General features: G+C 38.7%; 1 protein-coding gene across 1 annotated transcript in view; it reads left to right on the top strand.

Moving 5' to 3' along the window:
• Nucleotides 1-2,126: 2,126 nt before the first annotated feature.
• Nucleotides 2,127-24,273, top strand: part of TBX19 (T-box transcription factor 19) — a 584,718-nt gene continuing 562,571 nt past the window's right edge. The window contains exon 1 of the mRNA XM_044072087.1: nt 2,127-2,576. Within this exon, the coding sequence (XP_043928022.1) occupies nt 2,341-2,576 (236 nt within the window). The 5' untranslated portion in view covers nt 2,127-2,340. The remainder of the gene's footprint in view (nt 2,577-24,273) is intronic.

Below are 24,273 nucleotides of genomic sequence, written 5' to 3'. Positions count from 1 at the left end.
ATATATATATATATATATATATATATATATATATATATATATATATATATACATACATACATATATATATATATATATATATATATATGTATATGTGTGCGTGCATTTCTGCCATGCTTCACCTCTTAGTTTAAGTATGGCTTTTTATTCATATTTAACCCCATTGTTATTCTTGGATTTGCATAGTCAAGAAACTATTGGGATGATGGTGTTCAGGGATGATAGTAGGGTTGCCACCTTTTCAAATGCTCAAAGTGGAACATTTTTTATAAAAACATGTGAATTTGAGGACAAAACATACCCACAGCCAGTGCAAAGGACAGAACTTCACTTTTTTTGCAAAATAAAAGCTTATTCTTGTAGCATTTGATTTGCTTATGCTATTTCTTATAATGTGTAGGTGTTTGCGATATAAAATAATTGTTTTATACAACTATTAAAGATAACTTGGGGCATATTTTTGTCCTAAAATCTCAGGACAGATGAGGTAGGATAGTGCTAGGTGAAGGGTGTTATTACTGAAACTAGGCAGAGCTGGACTTATGCATAGGCAAAATAGGCAGTTGCCTAGGGTGCCATGCGTGTAGGGGTGCTATTTCCCTATTTATTTATTTTTAGAGGAATATTTCTTTGCTCTAAAAATAAATAAAGCACCCATAATAAAAGAAGATGTTTGTACGGCACGGTGTGTGTTGGGGGGGTGCTCCGGTTGACTAGACATTCAAGCCACATTGAGTTTAAATATTTTGAGGTCATGGGATAGAGATCTCACAACTTTTAAATGTAGTTGTGAAGGCATAATTGCTTTTGCTGTCTTCTTGCAGGAAAAAAAACTAGTTTCTTGCTGCTTGTTTATTATTTTGTGTTTGCAGGACTAATGTGATTGAGTAAAGCAGTATGCAATATTTATTTTAATGTTTGGCAACTGTTTTTTTTCTAACAATAACAAAGTTGAAATTCATTACTAGGTCATCCTTTTCTATCACAGTCAGATGTCCAAATTGTAGATAGAAGTGGCTATAAACGCTTGGTAGGAGCTGCTTGGCTGAAAGTAACTGACCTAGTTGTCACTTGCTTAGCTTAACAGTCATCTCTCAAAAAATAAAGGATAAATGCATCACAGAATACCCAGACCAGAACTTCTGGGGGCTGGTGGCCCCCACACACTAAGGCTGCATAAGTTGGTTTTTGTGGGCTTAGTTATTGCCTCTGCCCCAACCACATCTAGTCTAAAAGCAGCCCTGTACATAGGTGTACACAGGTGACTGTACTTGTGTGGGGGCTGAGGACAAAGTCATTATTTCTTTACTTTTCCTGCCAAACCTCAGAGGTCACTATAACTTGTGTTGGGCTGGGGACAGTGTGGCCATTATTTCTTTACCTTTCCTCCCAAACCACAGAGGTCACTATAACTTGTGTTGAGCTGGGGACAGTGTGGTCATTATTTCTTTAACTTTCCTCCCAAACCTCAGAGGTCACTATAACTTGTGTTGGGCTGGGGACAGTGTGGCCATTATTTCTTTACCTTTCCTCCCAAACCTCAGAGGGGTGCATGGTGGGTCACACAACTTGTATAGGAACAGTGTATTGTCCCTAGATGTAACAACTCTTAAACATTATTGAAATCATTATTTTTTTCATTTTCCTAACAATCAAATATCTGATGCATATCAGCATTGTATTGCTATTCTGAACGTACTATTGTCAGTTAATATAACCTGTCCAGTATAGAAATCAGGAATGTAGTGCTTATTTTTTTGTTTTAGTCAATCCAGTTCAACTCACATGTATTTTAAAGTAATTCAACTGCAAATTAAAGATTATTAGCTGTAATACTTTGAAAATATGAGTATTCACTTTACAGGTTTATCAACAGATTCATAATAATGAACCTCATTTAATGGTAGTCACATTCCAAAACGCTTGTATCACATTACGGTCTTAAATGTAGTTTCTCTATTTTTTTTTTTTACTCAGTAAATGTTGAGTTGCTTGTGTGGAAGAGAGAATTTTGGTTTGAAGTGTTTAACCAATGAGTAGTCTACAATAATCCATTTAGAATAACGTTCTGCAATTTAATGCATTATCATTTTACAATATGTTTATTTTCCTGTCTCGTAGGATGATTTGCTGAGGACTGTACATTATAAACACATTTTGTAAAACTAATTCTGGGCAAACACCGTATAAGGAGTGAGGAAGCAAGTGCAAATGTGACAACATATGTGAACCTTTCTTTGTGCACAACATTGCCCAACGTGTGGAAAAGGAAAAGCCATCCTCCCTTATTGGGAAGTGTTTAATTGCCACTGGATATTTTCTTGGACTGTAGCAGCAGGCATGAATGATTCAGTTTGCTGTGGTTCGACTGATAGTGGCAGCAGATGTGGTGGAACCACTGGTGCAGAAGGTGCCACTGTCTCTCGTCTGCTCAGCGTGGTAGAGAATGAGCTGCAGGCTGGTCGAGAAAAGGGAGATCCAACTGAGAAACAGCTTTTGGTCACATTAGATGATGCCGAACTTTGGAACCAGTTTAAAGCCATCACGAATGAGATGATTGTGACGAAAAATGGCAGGTGAGCAACAAGATTTGCTTTGTGGGTAATGGTCAAGTCAAGGTGAACAGGTAAAAGAGTAAAAAAATGCTGCACTAAAAACAACAACATAAATTTGTATTTATAATTTCAAATAGCAACCATTTTGGAAGTACTCTGCCACACTGTGTAGGTAAACCATGTCAAGAATGTTCATTCAGGCCTGTGTAAACTTTCAGATATTCCAAGACAAGCAGCTGGATTCCAAAACAATTTATGTTTAGGAAGAGATAGTACCCTGAGGTTGTGACTGATGTTACAACATACATGATCCTAAAAGAAAATGTCTATTAGTTCTCTTTTCATATTTGCAAATGAGTCATTATGCAAGCCTTAATGGGTGTCACTATTCCAATACCAAATTTCAAAATAATTACTGAAAATTCAGCTCCAAACTCCTGGTTGGCCCTGTCACCAACAATGTTAATAAGGTGCCACCCATATAAGAAGGCAGTTAAACATGCGTAATGTACAAAGGCAGAGTTACACATGGAAGAGTACAGGTAGCACCCCGAATGGTCCACCGTCATCTACTGTTCATGGTCTGTCGTACCACTGCTGTCCAAAAATAGATTCATATGTTCTCCTATAATTTTTAGGCTCTTAGCCTATCTTTCACTTGTTTCCTATGTAGTCTTTGTTCCAGCTGTTTTCATTTCCTCCTGTCCTTCCAAACTGTAGTATCTCCTCAATTTTCTGATATGTACCCCGCAATTTCATCACCATCTGTGTTCACCTAGCCTTATGGCAGACTGGACTCCTGTAACTGCATAACTATGCATTCATTGGCCGTAAATGGATTTTCTTTTTTGCCTTTGTACAGCACCCCTTCTCACCTTCCACCCTATGTAATGTTCCACATAAACAGAAATTCTGTCTCCTAGATAATTTCTGTGGCCACAGCTTTGTAATACTCTGTTCCATTCTACTTACTTATGTATTCATTTCTTTTCAGGCTCCCTGTCGTTTGTATGCAGAATCTCTTACATCTCTGAGTATGATATGATCAGCTGTGGTCATCATGTGATTCATTTACATGGTATCTTATAGGATGACATTATAAGACAGGTTCACAGCATGATGTATCTAACATGCTAAAACAGCTTAGCATGTGAAGGCTACTGTTGTTGTTGGTTCTGTGGTTACAAGTCCTTGGGCATACTTTTCGGGTCCATGTTCGGCTACCGAAAACAATAAAACACAAACAGGTAAATCTCGAACGGAAAAGAGCTAAACAAAAAAGCAGCGAACAAGGACATCAACGAGAATAAATTCATCGAATGGCCATAGTTGGCCAACAACCAGGAAGTAACATGATGCGTACTGTAAGTGAAGGGAAACCTTTTAAGTTTGCCCTATTCCCCCTGTAGTGTGATGTTAGAGTTGGTTTATATAGCTGGGGGGGGGGGGGCCTCCACCTTGGTTGATTTTGTTTTCGATGTTGGCTGACTATGGCCTTTCGATGATGACCTTGTTCGCTGCTTTTTTGTTTCACTCTTTTCCATTTGAGATTTAGCCGTTCGTGTTTTATTGTTTTCAGTAGCTGAACATAGACCCATATATTTTTCACCCTGTATCGTCATTCTATGTGTGTGTGTGTGTGTGTGTGTGTGTGTGTGTGTGTGTGTGTGTGTGTGTGTGTGAAGATCTGTTTTGTTAGCTCTGAGCAATGAGCACTTCTCAGCAAAAAAAAAAAAAAACACTCTGCTATGTCAATCTTTTACAATCCAGCCCTTGGGCTTTAGCATACCACCACCGACCACCACTGGACATGATACATCTTCTGTGGTTACATTGGTCAGTATATGAAATTAAACCATTGCTTATCTGATCAGAAAAAAGTACTATTTTAACTTATAGAAAATTTACTAAACAATCCAAAACTTTTCTGTGTCAGTATAAATAACCCCCTAAATCCTGGCTGAACATGTCAGTCAAACCCATTTTTTTAAACAAGTAACATTTTTATTGAATTTTCACTTATGATATATGCAGTCATACATTTATATAAATGAAATTGAACCATATTAACATATTTTCAGTTGCAAACATTATTCACCACATATAATCATCTATATCGGCATTGTCAAACATTGCATAGCTGATTCAATACCTGCCTTCCCTTAAAACTCATTCCTCCTCCAAAACATTATTCTTCATGTCTTGTTTTGTATTTTTTTATGTATTTATCTAGAGCATTTTCCCTGGGCCCCTGCTAAAAAGTCTTTTTTGTGCAGTCAGATTTTCCCAGTAAACAAATACATATAAATAAACAAATTAGTAAATATTTCCTAACATAGCATCACATGCCCAGTTACTCTAGTTACTTATCATAGATGGACACAGTTGTTCAACCTCCTCCTTTTTCAAGTCCGCACACATTCACTTTTAGATATTACTGAAGGTGAAAAAATCTTGTTCTTCTGAAAATGTAGGGCATATAAGGAAGTACGCATTTACTTCAGCTCGTATTAAGAAAGACAGAAGAGTACAGATGTATCTAATTCTCCTGGGAGTGTAATATACCATAAATGTTCATCAGACATGAGTACGTACAAATATCTGCTTCTTTGGGAATTTAATACACCATAAACCATAAGCATCACTTTAAGTCAATAAGTCCATATCTTAACTAGGTGGGGTCTGCACATTCGGTCTTCAGTGATATCTGGAAATCAAAGGCACTTAAGATTTGTAAATCTTGAAGAGAACTGAGTGAAAAGTTTTACTCTGGGTAGGGTCATAAAGAACAAAAGAACAGCTACAGCTGCTGTTGTTCTGACCATTCTGCACGTCATCTTAACTGCAGTTGCTAACTTCATAGGTAGTGACTAGGCATGCAGTCTTTGAACCTTTGAGCCTAGCCCAATTTCTCAAATGCCCCAGAGCAGTGTCTGGTTAAATGACTTGCTCAGAGTTACACAGTAGACAAATGAAGCCTGAGGGAATCAAACCTTGTACAGCTCATAAACAGCTCATAGCCTAACTCATTTGAACTAACTGACAGACAAGCTTTTATAATAAAGTACATAGTCTCACTTGTAAGATTATACTGTGAATTTTTATTGTAAAATTATTGTAAACTTAAACTATAAAACTTTATTGCAACCTGGGCTATGGCTGAAATGGGTCCTTATGCCTCAGATCATTACCCCAATAAAAAAATAAATAAATAACTCTCACCATCTTTGCTCCATTTTTGAGTGCATATTCTTCTTCTTTTGGCTTTTCCCAGTTAGGGGTCGCCACAGCGGATCACCTGTCTGCTCATGATTGGCAGTGGAGTTTTACGGTGTCAAGTTGCCATCCCGGCATCCAACCTTCCACAGAAGGCACACACTCACACCTAGGGCCAATTTAGAGTGTCCAGTCCACCTACAGCATGTCTTTGGGATGTGGGAGGAAACCGGAGCACCTGGAGGAAACCCACGTGACCACAGGGAGGACATGCAGACTCTGCACAGAAGGCATCCCAGCCAAGAATTGAACTGGAGAACCTCTTGCTGTGAGGTGGCAATGCTAACCGCTGCACCACTGTGGCCACCACCATTTTTGAGTGCATAAATAAGGTAAATCAGTTTTACTAGATTCCAAAGGCTGGATGCATTCCTGGAATTATGGTAATGCTTATAGTGGAAGAGACTGAAAACCCTGCCAAAGATGAAAGTCAGCACGAACATAGAGGACTTTCACTGAGTCTCTGATCAGAACCACATTGTGATGTGCTTGAGACATAGATATCAAGAAAGTCACTCCAAGAATGAAACTGGGGAGATGAAACTTGACAACTGAGTTATGATCAGAAAGACCCAACCCGAATATAATTCTTAATAACACACGAAGCTTTACCAGCTTCGATGTAATAGAAAAGTTACAGAAAAAAGTGTACCAGCACTGTGCATTACAGCTATTAAAGCTGTAAGAGACTCACTGCTGTGGCACTGCCATAAAGAGAGTGACCACCAAAAAAGAGCACCAGAAACACAAACAGTTTTAAAAGCCGTTGAACACTTCACTCACAATGACTTTAAATGGCTGTTAATGCTGATAAGGCATATGCTATTACAAAATATGCAAACTCTAAGAGGCCATCCCTCATTAATGAGAAGCTTAAGATGGGTACAATACCTGCCTAAGTTCATGCCTCATTATTAGGTATAACTGTACATCTAATAAAGCTATTTGAGCAGGAATTCATTCTGGAGTTGTCCAGAAGAGCAGATTAAAAGCTTTGATCTACTAAAATATTAGTAACTACTGCACCTATTAAATATTTTGATGCATCATTCATTACAATGCTTCAAGTAGATGCAAACCAGAAATGGCTAGGAAAAGTATTTCTGCAAGCGTGCAGACATATTGTCTATGCATCAGGGGGACTGACAGATGAACAAAATAGGTATGAACAGACTGAGAAAGTAATGCTAGCCATAGTCTGTAGTTTTTAGAACATTTATGATTATGTATATGGTGAACATTTAAATAGAGACATATCATATGCCATTGCAAAACATCTTTAGAAAATAATTACACAAGACACTTGCAAAGAATGTTGTAATTGCATCAGAAATATGATGGTGAAGTATGGTGTAAACCTGGAAAAAGGGAACCGTCTCTGTTGCATAGCAGGATAATGCTCTGAATATGACTCAGGAAATAGGAAGTTATGCATTCACCATAATGTTCCATGTTTGTTGTCCATCTCAACTTCATTCTATGTTGGTTGGGTTTGGAACCGAGCATCGGTTCCGACTCGGCCTAATTCCAAAGCTCAAGAGCTTCCACTGGCAAGAGGCTATGCCCTATTCCATGATCCTCAGGGAAGATTACCCAGATCTTGTTTACAAGAGAAAGCATAAACACCGTGTAACAATGAATCAACTTGTGTAGAGAAGACCCAGAACAGAATCAGAGATTCCATAATCCAATAAAAAATAGAATTATCTGCCCAATCCTCCAGGAGCGAAGGAGAGGGAAGGAGGGCGGGATGCAAGAATGAAGGCAAGATGGACAAGAAACATTATGGTGAGTACATAACTTCTTAATGTTATGTTGTCCTATCTCGCCTTCATTCTATGCTGGTTGGGACAATATCCCTAGCATCTTCTTTCTTGAGTGGCTCAAGGGAATAAACTCTTTAGAACAGTGGACCCAAAGGAAGCCCTGTTCCAGGAGGCCACATCTACTTTGTAATGAGTGATAAAGGTATGAGGTCTTATCCATGTGGCTGCTGCACAAATAGAATCTAAAGGCAGTCTGGCGTGGAAGGAAGAGGAAGTTGCAATAGCTCTTGTGGAATGGCTCTTCACTTAGCCTGGTAATTGTCTGTTTTGAGTGCTATATGTGAAGGAAATACAATCTGTGGAGCCATTTCGACAGTGTCACTTTTGAGACTGACAGTCCTTTCTTTTTATCTGAAAAGAATACAAAATAATTGGCCCATCTTCCTGAAAACTTTAGTTCTATACATGTACAAGCGCAACTGCCTATGTACACCCAACTGGTGTAGTCTATATTCTGTCCTGTTGCCATAGTTTGGGAAGAACACTGGTAATTCATTAGATTGATTTAGACTGGTCTCCGAGTACACCTTAGGTAGAAAGGAAGGATTAGTACATAAGGAGACTCTGTCTTTGTGAAAAACTATGTAAGGATTGCATATAGATAGAGCTTGGAGTTCAGATACTCATCTGGCAGAGGTAACGGACACCAAGAAAAGTGTCTTCCATTACAAAAACTTTATGTCACATGATGATGCAGGTTCAAAGGGAGGCATAATTAAGGAGGAAAGAACAAAATTTAGATCCCATGGAGCTAGAGGCTCTCTGACTGGAGGACTTAACAGCACAGTCCCTTTTAGAAAGGCCTTAGAGAGTTTGTGGGACATGATTTTCAGTCCCATTTCCCAGTATGAAAGTTGGATATAGCAGCTAGCTGGACTCTGTAGCTGCTGCCGCACCCTCTTTAAAAAGTTTAGGGAGAAATTCTAGCACTGCTGTGATGGAAGCTGTAAAGGGATCTGTGTTGTGTTTGGAGGCCCAGTGTGAAAATCTTTTCCATTTGCTAGAGTATAGTTTTCTGGTAGAAGGCTTATGAGAAGAAATCAAAATATGTCTAACTGCTGGGGAGATGTCATGGAGCCTTGCTATTTCTGAAACTGGAGCAACCACGCTGTCAACTTTAGGGTCTGGATAGATGGATGGAATGTCCCAGACGAATGGGTCAGAAGGTCTGGAACTGGGTCCAGGATCCACGGTTCCTCCTGGAGGTGGGACCACAGAAAGGGGAACCAAATTTGCCAAGGCCAGTATGGTACAATGAAAATCAATGTGCTTCTGAATGTGTTGGCCTTCTGAAGGACCTTTGGTATCAAGGGAAAGGGAGGGAAGGCGTAAAGTAGTCCCGGGAGCCAATCGTGTATGAGCACATCCCTCAGTGACTTACCCGGAGGGGGAATCAGGGCAAAGTAGCTGCTGCATTTAGCATTCATGGACGTGGCGAAAAGATCGCAGCATGGTTGGCCCCATTTGTGGAAAATCTCTTCCACAACCTCTTGTTTTAGGGACCACTCATGAGGCATCAGAATGGCTCTGCTGACTTTGTCCGCTATCATGTAGGATTTCCTCGGGATGTGCATTGCTGTCAGAAATCATGGAGAAGTGACAGGCCATTGCCATACTCTTTGTGCCTCTCAACATAAAGGGTAGGATTTGGTTCCTCCTTGTTTATGTACCACACTACTGACATGTTGCCTGTCTGAATTGCGAATTTAGTTCCTATCAGGAGAGAGTCCTGGAATGCTTGCAAAGCATAGAGCACCGCTCTCAACTCTAGGATATTGATATGCAAGTGGTTCTCATGTTCCTGCCAGATGTCTTGGATAGTCTTTCCCAGATAAGGCCCCCCCACCCTATCTGAGAAGCATCCGTGGTCAGTGTGGCTGTTGGTTATGGAAAAACAAACAGATGGCCTGTGGTCAACTGAGTCATTTTAAGCCACCACTGTAGGTCTTTTTTGCATGACTCTGTGATAAATCTGTGACAGTGGTAGATTGTGCATGGACCACTGGGAGAAAAGTAGCCATTGAAGGACTCTCATCTGCAAATGTGCTAGAGGTACTAAAATGATTGCAGCTGCCATGGTGGCCAGAACCTGCAAGATAGTCTTTGCCTGTACTTTTCTTTTGGATGTTAAGCTTTTGATTTGACAGTGTAGGGACTGAATCCTTTCAGGGGTAAGTTTGGCCAACATTTCCCTTGAGTCTAACTCTGCGCCTAAGAATATAAGATGCTGTGAAGGCAACAAGGCAGATTTATGGTAATGCCTGGCTTGTCACAGAGATGAATGGTTTCATCCCTTGCTTGCACTAGTAGATGCTTGGTGGTGCAGTTAGGAGCCAGTTGTCTAGGTATGGAAACACACGGAATCCCAAGCACCTCAAGTGAGCCGTAACCACTGCCATGCATTTGGTGAACACTCTGGGGGCTGTAGTGAGACCAAAGGGCAGGGCTTGAAACTGGTAACAACTGGCTCCCAGCCAAAAGTATAATTGTTTTCTGGATTGCCTGTCCATTTTTATGTGGTAGCATGCATCTTGGAGATCTATTGAGCAAATCCAGTTGTCTTTCCCCAGAAAGGGAAATATTGACTGCAGTGTCACCATCCAGAATTTTGATTTCTTGAAGGACTTGTTTAATCTGCTGTGATCCAAAATGGGTCTCCAGTCCCCTGTCTTTTTTTGGAACTAAAAAGAACCTTGAGTAAGTTCTGGATCCAATCTGGTCTGCGGGGACATTTTGGATGACTCGTTTTTTTCTAGCAACTCATGTACGTTTAATGTTGTCTAGTACCTTTGACTGGTTGTAATGTCTGGGACAGATTGTTTCTCCAAAGGGGGAGTGGAAAAGGGCATGTAATAACCTCTGGATATGATCGTTTGTACCCATTTGTCTTGTGTGATTTCTAGCCAGACGTTTGGGTAGAATGATAAGCATTCCCCAACTGCCTCCAGAGACAGGCAGGCCTCCAGAGACAGACAGGCAGGCCTCCACTCAGGAGCACAGAAAGGGCTTTCCAAGGAAAGAATCCCTGTCACCCTGGTTCTGTGGACCCCCTCTGCTACAAGGTCGGCATCTTCTATTGTTGCTTCCCCCTCTGCCCTGGGGAAAGAGTCACCATGTGCATTGGGAAATACTCTTTGGGACTTGCAGAACCTCATTTTACCCCCTCTCTGACCTTTGGAATAAGGTCTAGTGGGGGATGGAAAATGGATTTCTATGGCAGACAGAGTTTTTCCTTCCTGTTTACACCTGGACAAGGTCTCTTTAACTTTCAGCCCAAACAATGATGAGCCATCAAAAGGGGCATTAATGAAGGAAGACTTGAAGGGTTCAACAAAGTTACATACATGCATCTAGGAATGTCTCCTTAAGGAAATTCTTGTAACTGCTGCTCTACTCGCTCCATTGGCTGCATATGAAATCAGTCGCACGGAGGAGTTAACCATGGAGTTTAGGGTGGATAGCTTTATCCAAAATTCCAGCAGCTACAGTGCCCTGAAGGGGATCTCCTAGCTCTTTCAGGAGATTTCTTTGTAGTCTCATAAAATGGGTCAAGTAATTCAGAAATCAAAGCGTAAATGCTGCTGAAGAAAAGGTACACTTTCCATATCTGTCCATCATCCAAGACTATATTCGGTGAATGAACAGATGAGGAAGTTTCTGACAATTCCTTCTTGGTGGCCGCCGCCACCACCATAGCATCTACTGGGACACCTTTGGTTAGAAATTCTTTTTCTGTGGGTGCTATAATTAATTTATTAGGCCTCCTTGGAATAAGCTCCACTGTACCTGGAGAGCCCCATGCCTTCCGAGCAGTAACATTCATCAATTGGGCAAAAGGAGGATACATCCAAGAGGTGGTAGGGTGAGACCCAAAAGCTTCCAGGTATACTCACTCATCCTCTGAAGGACTGGTGGGTTTCCAGCTGCAAAGTAGACATATTCAGAGGGGGGCAGTGGGGACCCTTCTGAATCATCCATGCCGGTGTCTGAGGTGATAGACTCATCCGGGGAGTCTATGTGCTTCCTCTTGCACAATCTCTTCTGAGGCACCTCCTCAGAGAGGTACTCTGGAGAAGGTTTGGAAGAGATAGTCTCACCTGCAGGGGCTTTCTGGGGCTTAGGGTCTCTGCACTTGGGTGGGAGTGATGGGACTGAGACCAACAGAGGCACTTTAGGGGAGGAGTACTTGAACCCAAGAGTGGAGCCATCGGAGGTGACAGCACACTATCCCTTAGCTCAAAAGCCCCCTCACCCTGCTCTGAGGAGGACCCTGGCTCTGAAGAACCAAAAGACTGACCCTGAAGCAGAGTGGTTGGCTTCAAAGCCAATGTAGGAGCCGAGCTCAACCGTGCAGAAGCCCCAAGAGGTAGAATCTGCTCAGACAGCTGTCCAATCCTACTCCCCTCCCCAGACCCGATGGGAGAATGTCGGCTCCTAGATTTCTCAGATTTCAATGGAGCCAAGGTAGTCAGAGCAGATGTCAGAAACAACGATCCTGTTGGAGGTCTCAGTTCCAATGGTTCCACTATGATCAGACCCAAGTACTCTGGCTCCAAAACCCCAGGTCGAGTCAGAGGAGGAGGAACCGAAGAAGGGGGGAGACCTTGTTGGCTACGGTTCCTTTTGGGTCGGAGTTGACAGAATTTTTGCCAACTCCAGTGTTTCGAAGGAGTCTCTTCACCACTCACTCCACATCATCATCTGATAAACTTCTGGAGGACCGAGAGGATAAAGATGGCAATCTCACTCTTTGTAGGAGCAGATACCTTAATGTTGGAGTGACAGGTTCCAATACAGGGGACTGGCTCTTAAGAAGAAAGTCTGTCAGCTTCGTAGTTACAGTTGGAACCGAAGAGGGAGACTTTTCTGAACCAAGAGCCCTTGGTTCTGAGCCAGATTCTTTTCCAACCATTTTTAGGCAGCTCCGATGCTGGAGCTGAAGAAGCAGTCTTTTTACCTGCCTTCTCAGATTTAGAAGAAGAGGGTGATTTTTCATAAGATTTAGAGCTCTGAGACCCTTCCATAACCTCTGTGAAAGAGTTCTTAAGCAGCATTATCAACTTGTTTTTATGTTCTAAAAGTACTCTACTGCTGAAGGCATGACAGAAAGCACAAGATTCTTGCAAATGAAGGGCACCTAGGCAATAAACACAACCGGTGTGCTCATCTGTAAGGGGCATCTTCTGGATGCACTTATCACATTGTTTGGAACCAGATGGTTTTGGTTCTTTGGGGTCTTTGGACATAATCAGGACTTATACCAAAACTAAACAGCTATGCAGTCCTGCAAAGGATGACTCTCACAAATTAAAAAAAACAGAGCAAAGCTACACTACAGTCTGAACAACCGAAACTTAGCAGTATCAACTAAGCTCACAAGAAGAACTAGTCTAAACAATTCAAGTTTTTTTTGAGAAAAAAGGCTTTAAAGCCTAACAAACAGCAAGTTCACTAACCAGAAGAGAAGCCCGCTAATTCAAACGGACTCTCCTCACAAACAACAATGGGAAACAAAGGGGTAAGGGAGCAGCCCTCTAAGTTAAAAACAGTACCAAGCAAATCACATGTTCAAAATAACCTGTGATGCCTCCTCTCTGGGCCAGTAGTCAAGGAGCTTTAATCCTCACCTCTGACACTGGAGAGCTACGCTCACTTGGAATAAAAATAGATACACACAGTATTTCCAGATGCAGCTGTCTGCACAAAGCACAATTTCCCTTAAGAGCACACAGGGAACATGCTAAGTTCAGGGTCTGTGTTTCTATCTCTCTCTCTTTCCAGGTCCCCAGTAAGAGTTCCCACTGGCACAACTGTATAGTTGAGTCCTCAGCCAAGTGACCAAGCCCAGTCCTCCACCACCCTATCTGTTAAACCAGTGCTCTGTATCCCTGCTCCAAGCAGCTGACACATACACTGTTTTAGATTTGATTTTCACACACACACACACACACACACACACACACACACACACACACACACACCTGGGAAAGACTGGCACAGATTTAGTAGCTATGTCCCTCTGCCCAGACTATAAGGTAGCTACTGCCACCAGACACTCCAAAGCCAGCTACTGTAAGGCTCTTACAAGGGTACCCAATTATACTGAGTGAAATTAATACTAATGCAATTGATAGAGTTTGGACAATGCAGTAAGGCTTTCAGGAGTGGCCCCAGAGTCACCAAATAGACATGAGTACTCTCAAAAATGAAAATGTTCTCTAAAGGACCAGCCACAATGAAAAGTTTAAATATGTTTGATAATAAATAATAAAAGAACATGACAATATGGAATATGTATTTACAATAAACATCAGCGTTTCAATCACAGGAAATATTAAAATAACACAGATGAATAGATTCACACATATACAGGAAAACAGTACTTGACTAATCTCACTATATTTTCCTGACTGATCTAAAGAATTATTATTCCCTGGTCACTTACTAGAAGAATGCATACTAGAACAATGCAAGATGAAGTAGGTCAGTGGTCTTTCTTCTTTGTCAGGTTTCAAAAATGGAGTTCCCTGAGATTTCAGTCTCATGTAGTATTAAAACATCATTTTTGCCCTAGATTACAGAATGACATCACATACATCTAGTCATCTGACTTCTGGTTACCATACTACATCCCTTGGCTAGAAGCTGCCAGGATTTAGCACATATGTGTCAATAATACACACATAGAGCTTTGCTAAGATCTGTTGTAGCTTCTGGAAGTCATAAAATAATAAAACAGTTCCACTCTTCCTACAGGAGCTAATACACCATTCTCTGGCACAGACATTTAGTTTCTGGCTGCAATCAGAATTGTAAGATACAATCTTTATCGCCTAAATTAAGTAATTTAATTTCATACTATTTTGCAAAGTTAGCTGGAGTTGAGCTTAACCTCTTCTCTTCCCGTATCTTCTGTTACAATATTAATTTAAATAGTTATAATACAGTCTGACATATAAGTATATTTCTTTTTCTGTCCAACAGGACATGCTGTTTGTACATTTGATACATATTTAACACAAACAGCTTCACAAATACATTTTCAACACAAGCATCTGTACAAATCAGTTTGATGTACAAATGACATATATTTCTTTGCAAAGTTCCAGCTAGCTGTGCTGGAATATGTTACACATCCACTGTCCTACTTCTCCTGGCATAGTTGGCAATATGTCACATCATCACACTACCAATCCCCAGCCACCTTCAATTAGTCAATGTTCAAAGAAATTTAAAGAAACAACACAACCAAAAACTAAACTATAAAATAAGAATTTAAACGAATATGTACATAACTATATACATTACTATGTACATCAAGAGCTGTTAGTTTAATAGATTCCTGTTTCAAAATATTGACTACATTTCTCATTCACTGCAACAGAAAAAGTAATACCACATACTTTATCCACAGAATCCTTACACAAACACAATCTCCCTCTAAAGACAATATTGCCCCACCTAAATCAAACCCCAGAAAGTAAATAACAGTAAAAATAGCAAAAAAGCAACAACAACAAAAACAATAAATAAATAAATAAACACACACAAAAACTAACTTATGAGAAAATTGCTATTATCAATAAAACAATTCTTATAGGTTCATAGGTACTTACTGGGCTATTGATATGTGAAGATTTGTAAATGTCAAGCCCAGCATTCCGATGAAGTTTTTAATCCTTGTAATTTAAATAGAAATAACCTAGAATCGGGCAGCACATTTACATGTTGTCCCTATCAAGAAGGGATAGGGGTGATAAACCAAATGTGAATCTGTGGTTTCTCATGCTTTCTTCCAGATTACGTTTAAACAGAGTAAGAAAAATACTTTGCTTTATATGGAGAGGAAGACAATTCCAAAAAGTGGTATTCTCTGTGATACATATCTATCCCTCGAACATATTCTATTTATGTTGCAGAAGAGATTAAGACCTGTTCAGCTGATCTTTATTTCACTAATGGACTAGTGGCTGTGCAGTAGATCAGAGAGGATAGGGTCTGCTGAGTCTCTGTCCACAAGACAGAGATCACCCCTCAGTAGCTTCTCTGATAATGAGAAGAGGGACAGGGTTTTGAGATGATCAATGTAAATTTTCTGATTTAGGCCCTTAATTTTCTTGGTGAGAAAGTATTGTGGTCATTCAAGTTGTCTTAAGTGTTTGGATAGGTACATGCTAAAAGGGGAATTATACTGAATGAACAGCTTAATAAGTGCTGAATCCAGTGGAATGATCACATCATTGGACATAGAAGCCGTACCCTTACTAATAAGCGGTGCAATTCAAAAGGACTTTTTTAAAACAGTGGATGCGTGGTGATCAAAGGACAGTTGTTGTTCATATAGGTTTCAAGGTCTCTAGCTACAGGGGACATCATGCTTGCTAAAGGAAACTATTTTTCATTTTTTGACATTTAGATTTAGTCCATGGTTATGGCACCAGATATTTGTTTGTCACCTCATTCACTCCAATGGAGCTCCGGAAGTTTGTTCTGTAACTTCCAATGGATGGAGCCTAAGCCCTTTGACAGAATCAAGTTATGTCCTCACATTTCAAACAAATGTTCATATATCTGGAACCATAAGGATAATGAAAGAAGTATAAATGGCAAACTCTTCAGCGCAAACTATTTTTATGCTGGTAGAATTCCTTAGGTTCTAGGTCTTAAACCGAATTTTTATATGTCACAGTAAACACAGGAACTATTTAAGTTTGTAATATTTTGTAAACAACTTACAATATCTCAGCAACCACTCAAGTTACACATGTACTGACAGCAGAGCAGCATTTTATTAATCTAGCTGAGAGGTTTCATATGAGGCTAAGGAGTTCTGTCTGTGTTACTTGGTTGTTGAGATATTTATTAAAATATGAAAATTATATCTATATAAAGTAATATTATAAAAACAACAGTTAATCTCTATTTACCTGCACTAGACATAGGTCAAATATTAATGCAATTGAGTTTGCTATTGTGTTAGCTTTAAGTTAAGAATATTTTTTTTAAACCTTGTACATAGCATGGTTTTGGAATTATTGATGCAAATATGAACAAGCAATATTTGGTGCCTAGAGGCATCAGTAGGAGTTAACAGCAGATTCACCTGGAGGCATCACTAAGATGTAATGAGTTAAAGACTCTCTTTGAGCACCTGGGTTTACCTGGAGAGTTTATGATGGAACCAAATGTATAGCCATCTGCAAATATGGTCATCCACACATCTTTTACATTATATTTGACCTCCGAGAAATGAATGCCAAAGAGGAGAGTCCCAAGGACTTAACCCTGGGGGTACATCACTAGTGAAAAGGCATTGGGAGGACATAGTGCCACCTAATTTCCTGAGTTCTATTTGTGATCCAGTTTATTATCCAATGAGTTACACAGGGTTTGACATTTAGCAGAAGAGTTTATCAACAATACCTGAGAGTGCAATGGTGTTGAATGCCTTTGCAAATTCTAGATATGCATTGTGTATTGATTTTTCCCATCCATTATTTCAATAACCATCTTGAAGAAGTCAACCAGGTTAAGCAGGCAGGATCTACTCTTGACAAAACCAAACTGGCTTGGTTCAAGAGTTTGTAGGTTACATATGTCCTTTAGTAATTCCATAATGATACTCTCCATAACCTTACATGTGAGGCTGCGCTGACTTATGAATTTATATTTACTTGGGTCAGCCTCACCTTTGTGCATGCAGTGACTGTTGCTGTCCTCCATTTGTCTGTCTCAGAGCCTGTTTGGAGACAGATAATGACTAGCTTCTGTAAAGGGGTTGACATATCCTGTTTCTGGCTGGTCAGTAGGCAGCCTGGTACGTTATCCACTCCCAAAGAAGCAGTTTTCTTGGCAGTGGAAAGTTCTTTGAGCTCTTGTTCATGAGAGATTTAAGGGGAGTGGTGTAGATGCAGGGTATGTAATTGGAAAATGTCAGGGGGGAGAGGGGGGTGAAGTTAGAGCTAAAGTTATCAGCTAGTAGACTGGCTATGTCCTCTGGGTCTAAGCATGTGATATCATCACTGTTACCTCTGTGCAGTGCTGGGTCTTGTTTCTGAGGATTCTAACATGGCATTCTTTTTCATGGGTGGATGTTTTTACATTATATCCAGCTTTGGTTGATTTAAACATGGACTGAAATTCCTTGTTAAGTTTAGCAAAAGCATTTTTGATATCTTGATAATTACATTTATTATTGTGTACAATGATTTTTTTCTTTTACTGTGTAGACTATCTATATTTGGATTGCATCAGAGAAGTTTATTTTTAAATTTGGCACTGTCTATGCTTCAAAGGTAGACAGATGCATCTATCCAGCTATTCACATGTGCATAGAATTTGACAGCAAAGGATTCTACATTTGTAGTGGGGGCATCAGCATGGAGGGGGAATGTTGAATTCAACCAGGTCATCACTCAGTTTTAAAAGATTAGCTTTTCCATAATCTCTGAATGTAGTGGTATTTGAGGATGTTTCCAGCTTCCATCTCTTATGGTGAATGTGACTTATTTATGGTCCAATTTTCTGAAGGAGGAAATAACAACTGTTGGGGAAGAGAGCTAACCCCTATTAATTAAGACCAAGTCCAGGATTTTGTCTCCCCTTGGTGGGATATGGACTAACTGGTCCAGAGAGTTTGTATTTAATCTCTGGGCATACATGTTATGGAATGTGTACGTTTCCCAATTGAATGAAGGGTAGTTGATGATCCCTAGGAGAATGGTGTTTGGCCTAATGCATAGGAGCTACATACTAATCAGGTAGGAGGCATGGGTCAAGATGGTGGTCCTAAAGTTAGCTATGATGTGGTAAGGGATTTTGTTAATAGTAAGTTAGACATGGATGATTTTCAGGTCATTATCTTATCTAAAGAGGCTGGAGGTGATATTTTGTTTTACAAATATATAGGCACTGCAACCTTTAGTGCCTTCATCTAGTGTGGTGGGCATTGAACACCTGCAGTAATGGGGTAGACTTCATAGTCCTGAGTCAGGTCTCTGTGAAGATGCATATAGGTTCATAGGTTCATAGTTGAGCACTAGGCTAGCTACGTTTTCAGGTCACATTAAGCCTAGCCAATTTTCCTGCAAAGGTGAAAATCAGACTCTATATCTTGCATCTGTGAGGCAAACATCTCAAGCATTATGCCACCCTCCAACCACCCAAAATACTTTACAAGCCAGCCAGTTAATAATAATACAAATGATAGTGTTTGGACAATACAGTAAGGCTTTCAGGAGTGGCTCCAGAGTCACCAAATAGATATGAGTACTCTCAAAGGTTACAATATAATCTAAAGGACCAGCCACAATGAAATGTTTAAATATGTTTAATAATAAATAATAAAAGAACAAGAAAAGACAGTTTATGTGTACAATAAACACCAGAGTTTCAATCACAGGAAATATTAAAATAACACAAATGAATGGGTTTGCACATGTACAGGAAAACAGTAATTAACTAATATCACTATATTTCCTGACTGATCTAAAGAATTGCTATTCCCTGGTCACTTACTAGAGCAAGGCAAGATGAAGTAGGTTAATGGTCTTTCTTCTTTGTCAGGTTTCAAAAATAGAGTACTCTGAGACTTCAGTCTCATCTAGTGTTAAAACATCATTTTTCCCCTACATTACAGAATGACATCACATACATCTGGTCATCTGACTTCTGGTTCCCAAACTATACCCTTGGATAGTAGCTGCCAGGATTTAGCACTTATGTGTCAATAATATACACACATAGAACTTTGCTAAGACCTGTTGTCACTTCAGGAAGTCATAAAACAACAAAACACATCCACTCTTCCTACAGGATCTAATAAATCATTCTCTGGCATAGAAATGTTGTTTCTGGCTGCAATCAGAATTGTAAGATACAATCTTTATGGCCAAAATTAAGTAAGTTAATGTTGTACTATTTTTCAAAGTTAGATGGAGCTGAGCTTAACCTCTTCTCTTCCAGTATCCTCTGTTACAATATTAATTTCAATAATTATAATACAATCTGACATGCAAGTATATTTCTTTTTCTGTCCAGCAGGACACACTGTTGGTACATTTTTAACACAAGCAGCTTTAAAAATACATTTTTAACACAAGCATCTGTACAAATCAGTTTGATATGCAAATGACATAGAATTCTTTACAAAGTTCCGGCTTGCTGTGCTGCCATATGTTACACATCCACTGCCCTACTTCTCCTGGCATACCTGGCAATACTTCACATTGTCACAGTCAATGATCAAAGAAATTTAAAGAAACAACACAAATAAAAACTAAACGCATAAAAATTTAAAGGACTATGTAAAAAACTATATATACGTTATTATATACATCAAGAGCTGTTCGTTTAATGTTTTATAAACTCTGTGCTTGCAAAAAACATTTTATATTCAGACTCTTGCTCAGACCAGGAAACAGATCAGCATTAAGCCCAATCTGCCATACAGACTCTCTGCACTCTAATAGTACTTTGTAGTTGGCACAGAAGATATTCATTTCAACAGAGTCCAGCACAAAAAAAATCAAAAGTTTTTAAAGTTATTACACTATAGAGAATGTCTTGTGAAGCCATTACCAGTGTCCCCTTTTCTAATCACTCGCGAGTATTCATAAATTCTGCATGCCAGTTTCTTTATAGTTTTACCAACATAGAAGCAGGTACCTGAATCACATAAACCTAACTAGACTACGTCTTTAGAATTGCAACTTTACCTCTGGTACTATACTTGTTGTGTTGGAAGTAAAGCAGTACTGCTTACAGATGCCACATTTAAAACTCCCAAAGATACTGTGATTCATTTTCTTAGGGCCAGTGTATCTTTCTAGGATGGATCTAATGCAATTAGTTAATTTATAAGTGAATAAAGGATGATCATCTAGAATCTTAGTAAAATCCCCATTATCAAAAATAATCTTCCAGTTATTCTGCAAGATATTTCTGATTATGGTGATGTCAGTGGCAATGGGGAGTGAAAAGGTATGCCTATAGCCAATACGGAAACTAGATTGGGTGTGTGTGTGTGTATGTGTGTATGTATCTTCTCTGACTAAGGAACATAAAGTTTGACCTTTATCAAGGACTGGTCTTGCCTTACCAGTATGCAACAAATAGATTTCACTAATAATGTTAGCCAGCCAGTCATTATCATAGCCTTTAACAATGAAAAGAACCATTCAGGGTCTCCATTTCTTGTTAATCTGCCAGGTCCTATAAACTGTCCTTTCACCATTTCTTTTTTCATGTGGCGTGGATGCTGACTACGCCTGTGTAAATAATTATTTACAAAGGTGTCTTTTTCTTTTGATCTTTTTGTTGATATGATAGCCACATGGATCAAAAGATAGATTGATGTCCAAAACATTTATGCATCTTAAAATCACTGATCGTAAATTTCAAAAAGGAAGTGCTGGAATTGAACCATTCTAGTAGTTCCCCAAATTCACTTTCAAAGCTCATCTATACCATAAAGAGATCATCAATAAAACACCTGTGAAACACCATATTTTGGAATAAACTGTGGGATTTAAAGTATTTTTGCTCCCACCATGACATGACGAGGTTGACAAAAGCAGGGGCCACCCTTGCCCCCATAACAACCCTGGAGTTTTGTTTGCAGTGTTTTCCAGCAAAAGAAAAAATGTTATTGAGAATGATCTCAAGTAAGAAGCTCACTGTGTTAATCAATGTATTACTGAAATCATTATCAAGAATGATCTCAAGTAAGAAGCACAGTGTGTTAATCAAGGTATTACTGAAATCATTATCGAGAATGATCTCAAGTAAGAAGCTCACTGTGTAATCAATGTAGTACTGAAATCATTGTTGAGAATGATCTCAAGTAAGTAGCACACTGTGTTAATAAAGGTATCACTGAAATTATTATTGAGAGTGATATCAAGTAAGAAGCTCACTGTGTTAATCAAGGTATTATTGAAATCATTATTGAGAATAATCTCAAGTAAGAAGCACACTGTATTAATAAAGGTATCACTGAAATCATTATTGAGAGTGATATCAAGTAAGTAGCACACTGTGTTAATCAAGGTATTACTGAAATCATTATTGAGAATGATCTCAAGTAAGAAGCTCACTGTGTTAATCAGTGTATTACTGAAATCATTATTGAGAGTGATATCAAGTAAGAGGCTCACTGTGTTAATCAAGGCACTACTGAAATCATTATTGAGAATGATCTCAAGTAAGAAGCTCACTGTGTTAATAAAGGTGTCACTGAAATCATTATTGAGAGTGATATCAAGTAAGAAGCTCATTGTGTTAATCAATGTATCACTGAAATCATTACTGAGAGTGATATCAAGTAAGATACTCATGGTGTTAATCAATGTATTACTGAAATAATTATCGAGAATGATCTCAAGTAAGAAGCACACTGTGTTAATAAAGGTGTCACTGAAATCATTACTGAGAGTGATATCAAGTAACAAGCTCACTGTGTTAATCAATGTATTACTGAAATCATTATCAAGAATGATCTCAAGTAAGAAGCACACTGTGTTAATAAAGGTATGACTAAAATCATTATTGTGAGTGATATCAAGTATGAAGTTCACTGTGTTAATCAATGTATTACTGAAATCATTATTGAGAATGATCTCAAGTAAGAAGCACACTGTTTTAATAAATATATCACTGAAATCATTACTGAGAGTGAAATCAAGTAAGAAACTCACTGTGTTAATGTATCACTGAAATCATTATTGAGAATGATATCAAGTAAGAAGCTCACTGTGTTAATCAATGTATTACTGAAATCATTATTGAGAATTATCTCAAGTAAGTAGCTCACTGTGTTAATCAATGTAGTACTGAAATCATTACTGAGAATGATCTCAAGCAAGAAGCTCACTGTGTTAATCAATGTATTAGTGAAATCATTACTGAGAGTGATCTCAAGTAGGAAGCTCACTGTATTAATGTATCATTGAAATCATTACTGAGAGTGATATCAAGTAAGAAGATCACTGTGTTAACCAATGTATTACTGAAATCATTATCGAGAATGATCTCAAGTAAGAAGCACACTGTGCTAATAAAGGTATCTCTGAAATCATTATTGAGAGTGATATCAAGTAAGTAGCACACTGTGTTAATCAATGTATTACTGAAATCATTACTGAGAATGATCTCAAGCAAGAAGCTCACTGTGTTAATCAATGTATTAGTGAAATCATTATTGAGAGTGATCTCAAGTAGGAAGCTCACTGCATTAATGTATCATTGAAATCATTACTGAGAGTGATATCAAGTAAGAAGATCACTGTGTTAATCAATGTATTACTGAAATCATTATCGAGAATGATCTCAAGTAAGAAGTACACTGTGTTAATAAAGGTATCTCTGAAATCATTATTGAGAGTGATATCAAGTGTTAATCAAAGTATTACTGAAATCATTATTGAGAATGATCTCAAGTAAGTAGCTCACTGTGTTAATCAATGTAGTACTGAAATCATTACTGAGAATGATCTCAAGCAAGAAGCTCACTGTGTTAATCAATGTATTAGTGAAATCATTATTGAGAGTGATCTCAAGTAGGAAGCTCACTGTGTTAATTACTGTATCACTGAAATTATTACTGAGAGTGATATCAAGTAAGAAGATCACTGTGTTAATCAATGTATTACTGAAATCATTATCAAGAATGAAATAAAAAGCACACTGTGTTAATAAAGGTATCACTGAAATCGTTATTGAGAATTATCTCAAGTAAGAAGCACACTGTGTTAATACAGGTATCACTGAAATCATTATTGAGAGTGATATCAAGTAAGTAGCACACTGTGTTAATCAAGGTATTACTGAAATCATTATTGAGAATGATCTCAAGCAAGAAGCTCACTGTGTTAATCAATGTATTAGTGAAATCATTATTGAGAGTGATCTCAAGTAAGATGCTCACTGTGTTAATCAAGGTATTATTGAAATCAGTGAACCTCGATAGATACTCCATAATGAATTTATTGGCTGTCTCCTGTTCAATGCACATATACAAAGAGGTTACGTTTGTAGATCCAAATGAAAATTCTTCAGTAGATATGTGGGTGTCTTTCAAAAGTTCCAGCAGATACCAAGAGTTCTTGAGACAGAACTCTGATTTTTGTACAATAGGTTTCAGAATGTAGTCAAGATAAAAGGAGGTAAGTTCAGTCTTATAATTATCAACAACCACTACTGGTCTAAATGGAGGATTTAATTGATTTTTATGAACTTTGAGAATTCCAAATATTCTTGCCTTCTTTGGTAGCTCAACTTGTAAAAATATAAAGGTTTCATGATCAATATTTCCTTGACTGAATAAGTCATTCAGGTGCCTATCAGTAATTGAAAAACATTTCTTGATGTCAAACTCTTTACTCTCCTCATATGTAGTATTATCTTGGAGCATTTCTAATATGCAGCATTGCATTCGTCACTGCTCATAACCATGACTGTGTCACCTTTATCACCTTCATGACCCTTATTTCCCTATTATTAGATTGCTCCTTAAGGGCAAGTCTCTCTTCAAGTGGATGATTATATTTCCTTGTTTTTGTTTTATCCAAACTCTTCCTCAAATCCTCCTCACAAGAATCATGAAACACTTGTAGGGT

The sequence above is a fragment of the Protopterus annectens genome, chromosome 5.part0 (genome assembly GCF_019279795.1).
Source record: "Protopterus annectens isolate FY-2018-M chromosome 5.part0, PAN1.0, whole genome shotgun sequence".
NCBI lineage: Eukaryota > Metazoa > Chordata > Ceratodontiformes > Protopteridae > Protopterus > Protopterus annectens.
Note: the sequence above shows the minus strand (reverse complement) of the source record. Positions and strands in the feature narration are given on the sequence as shown.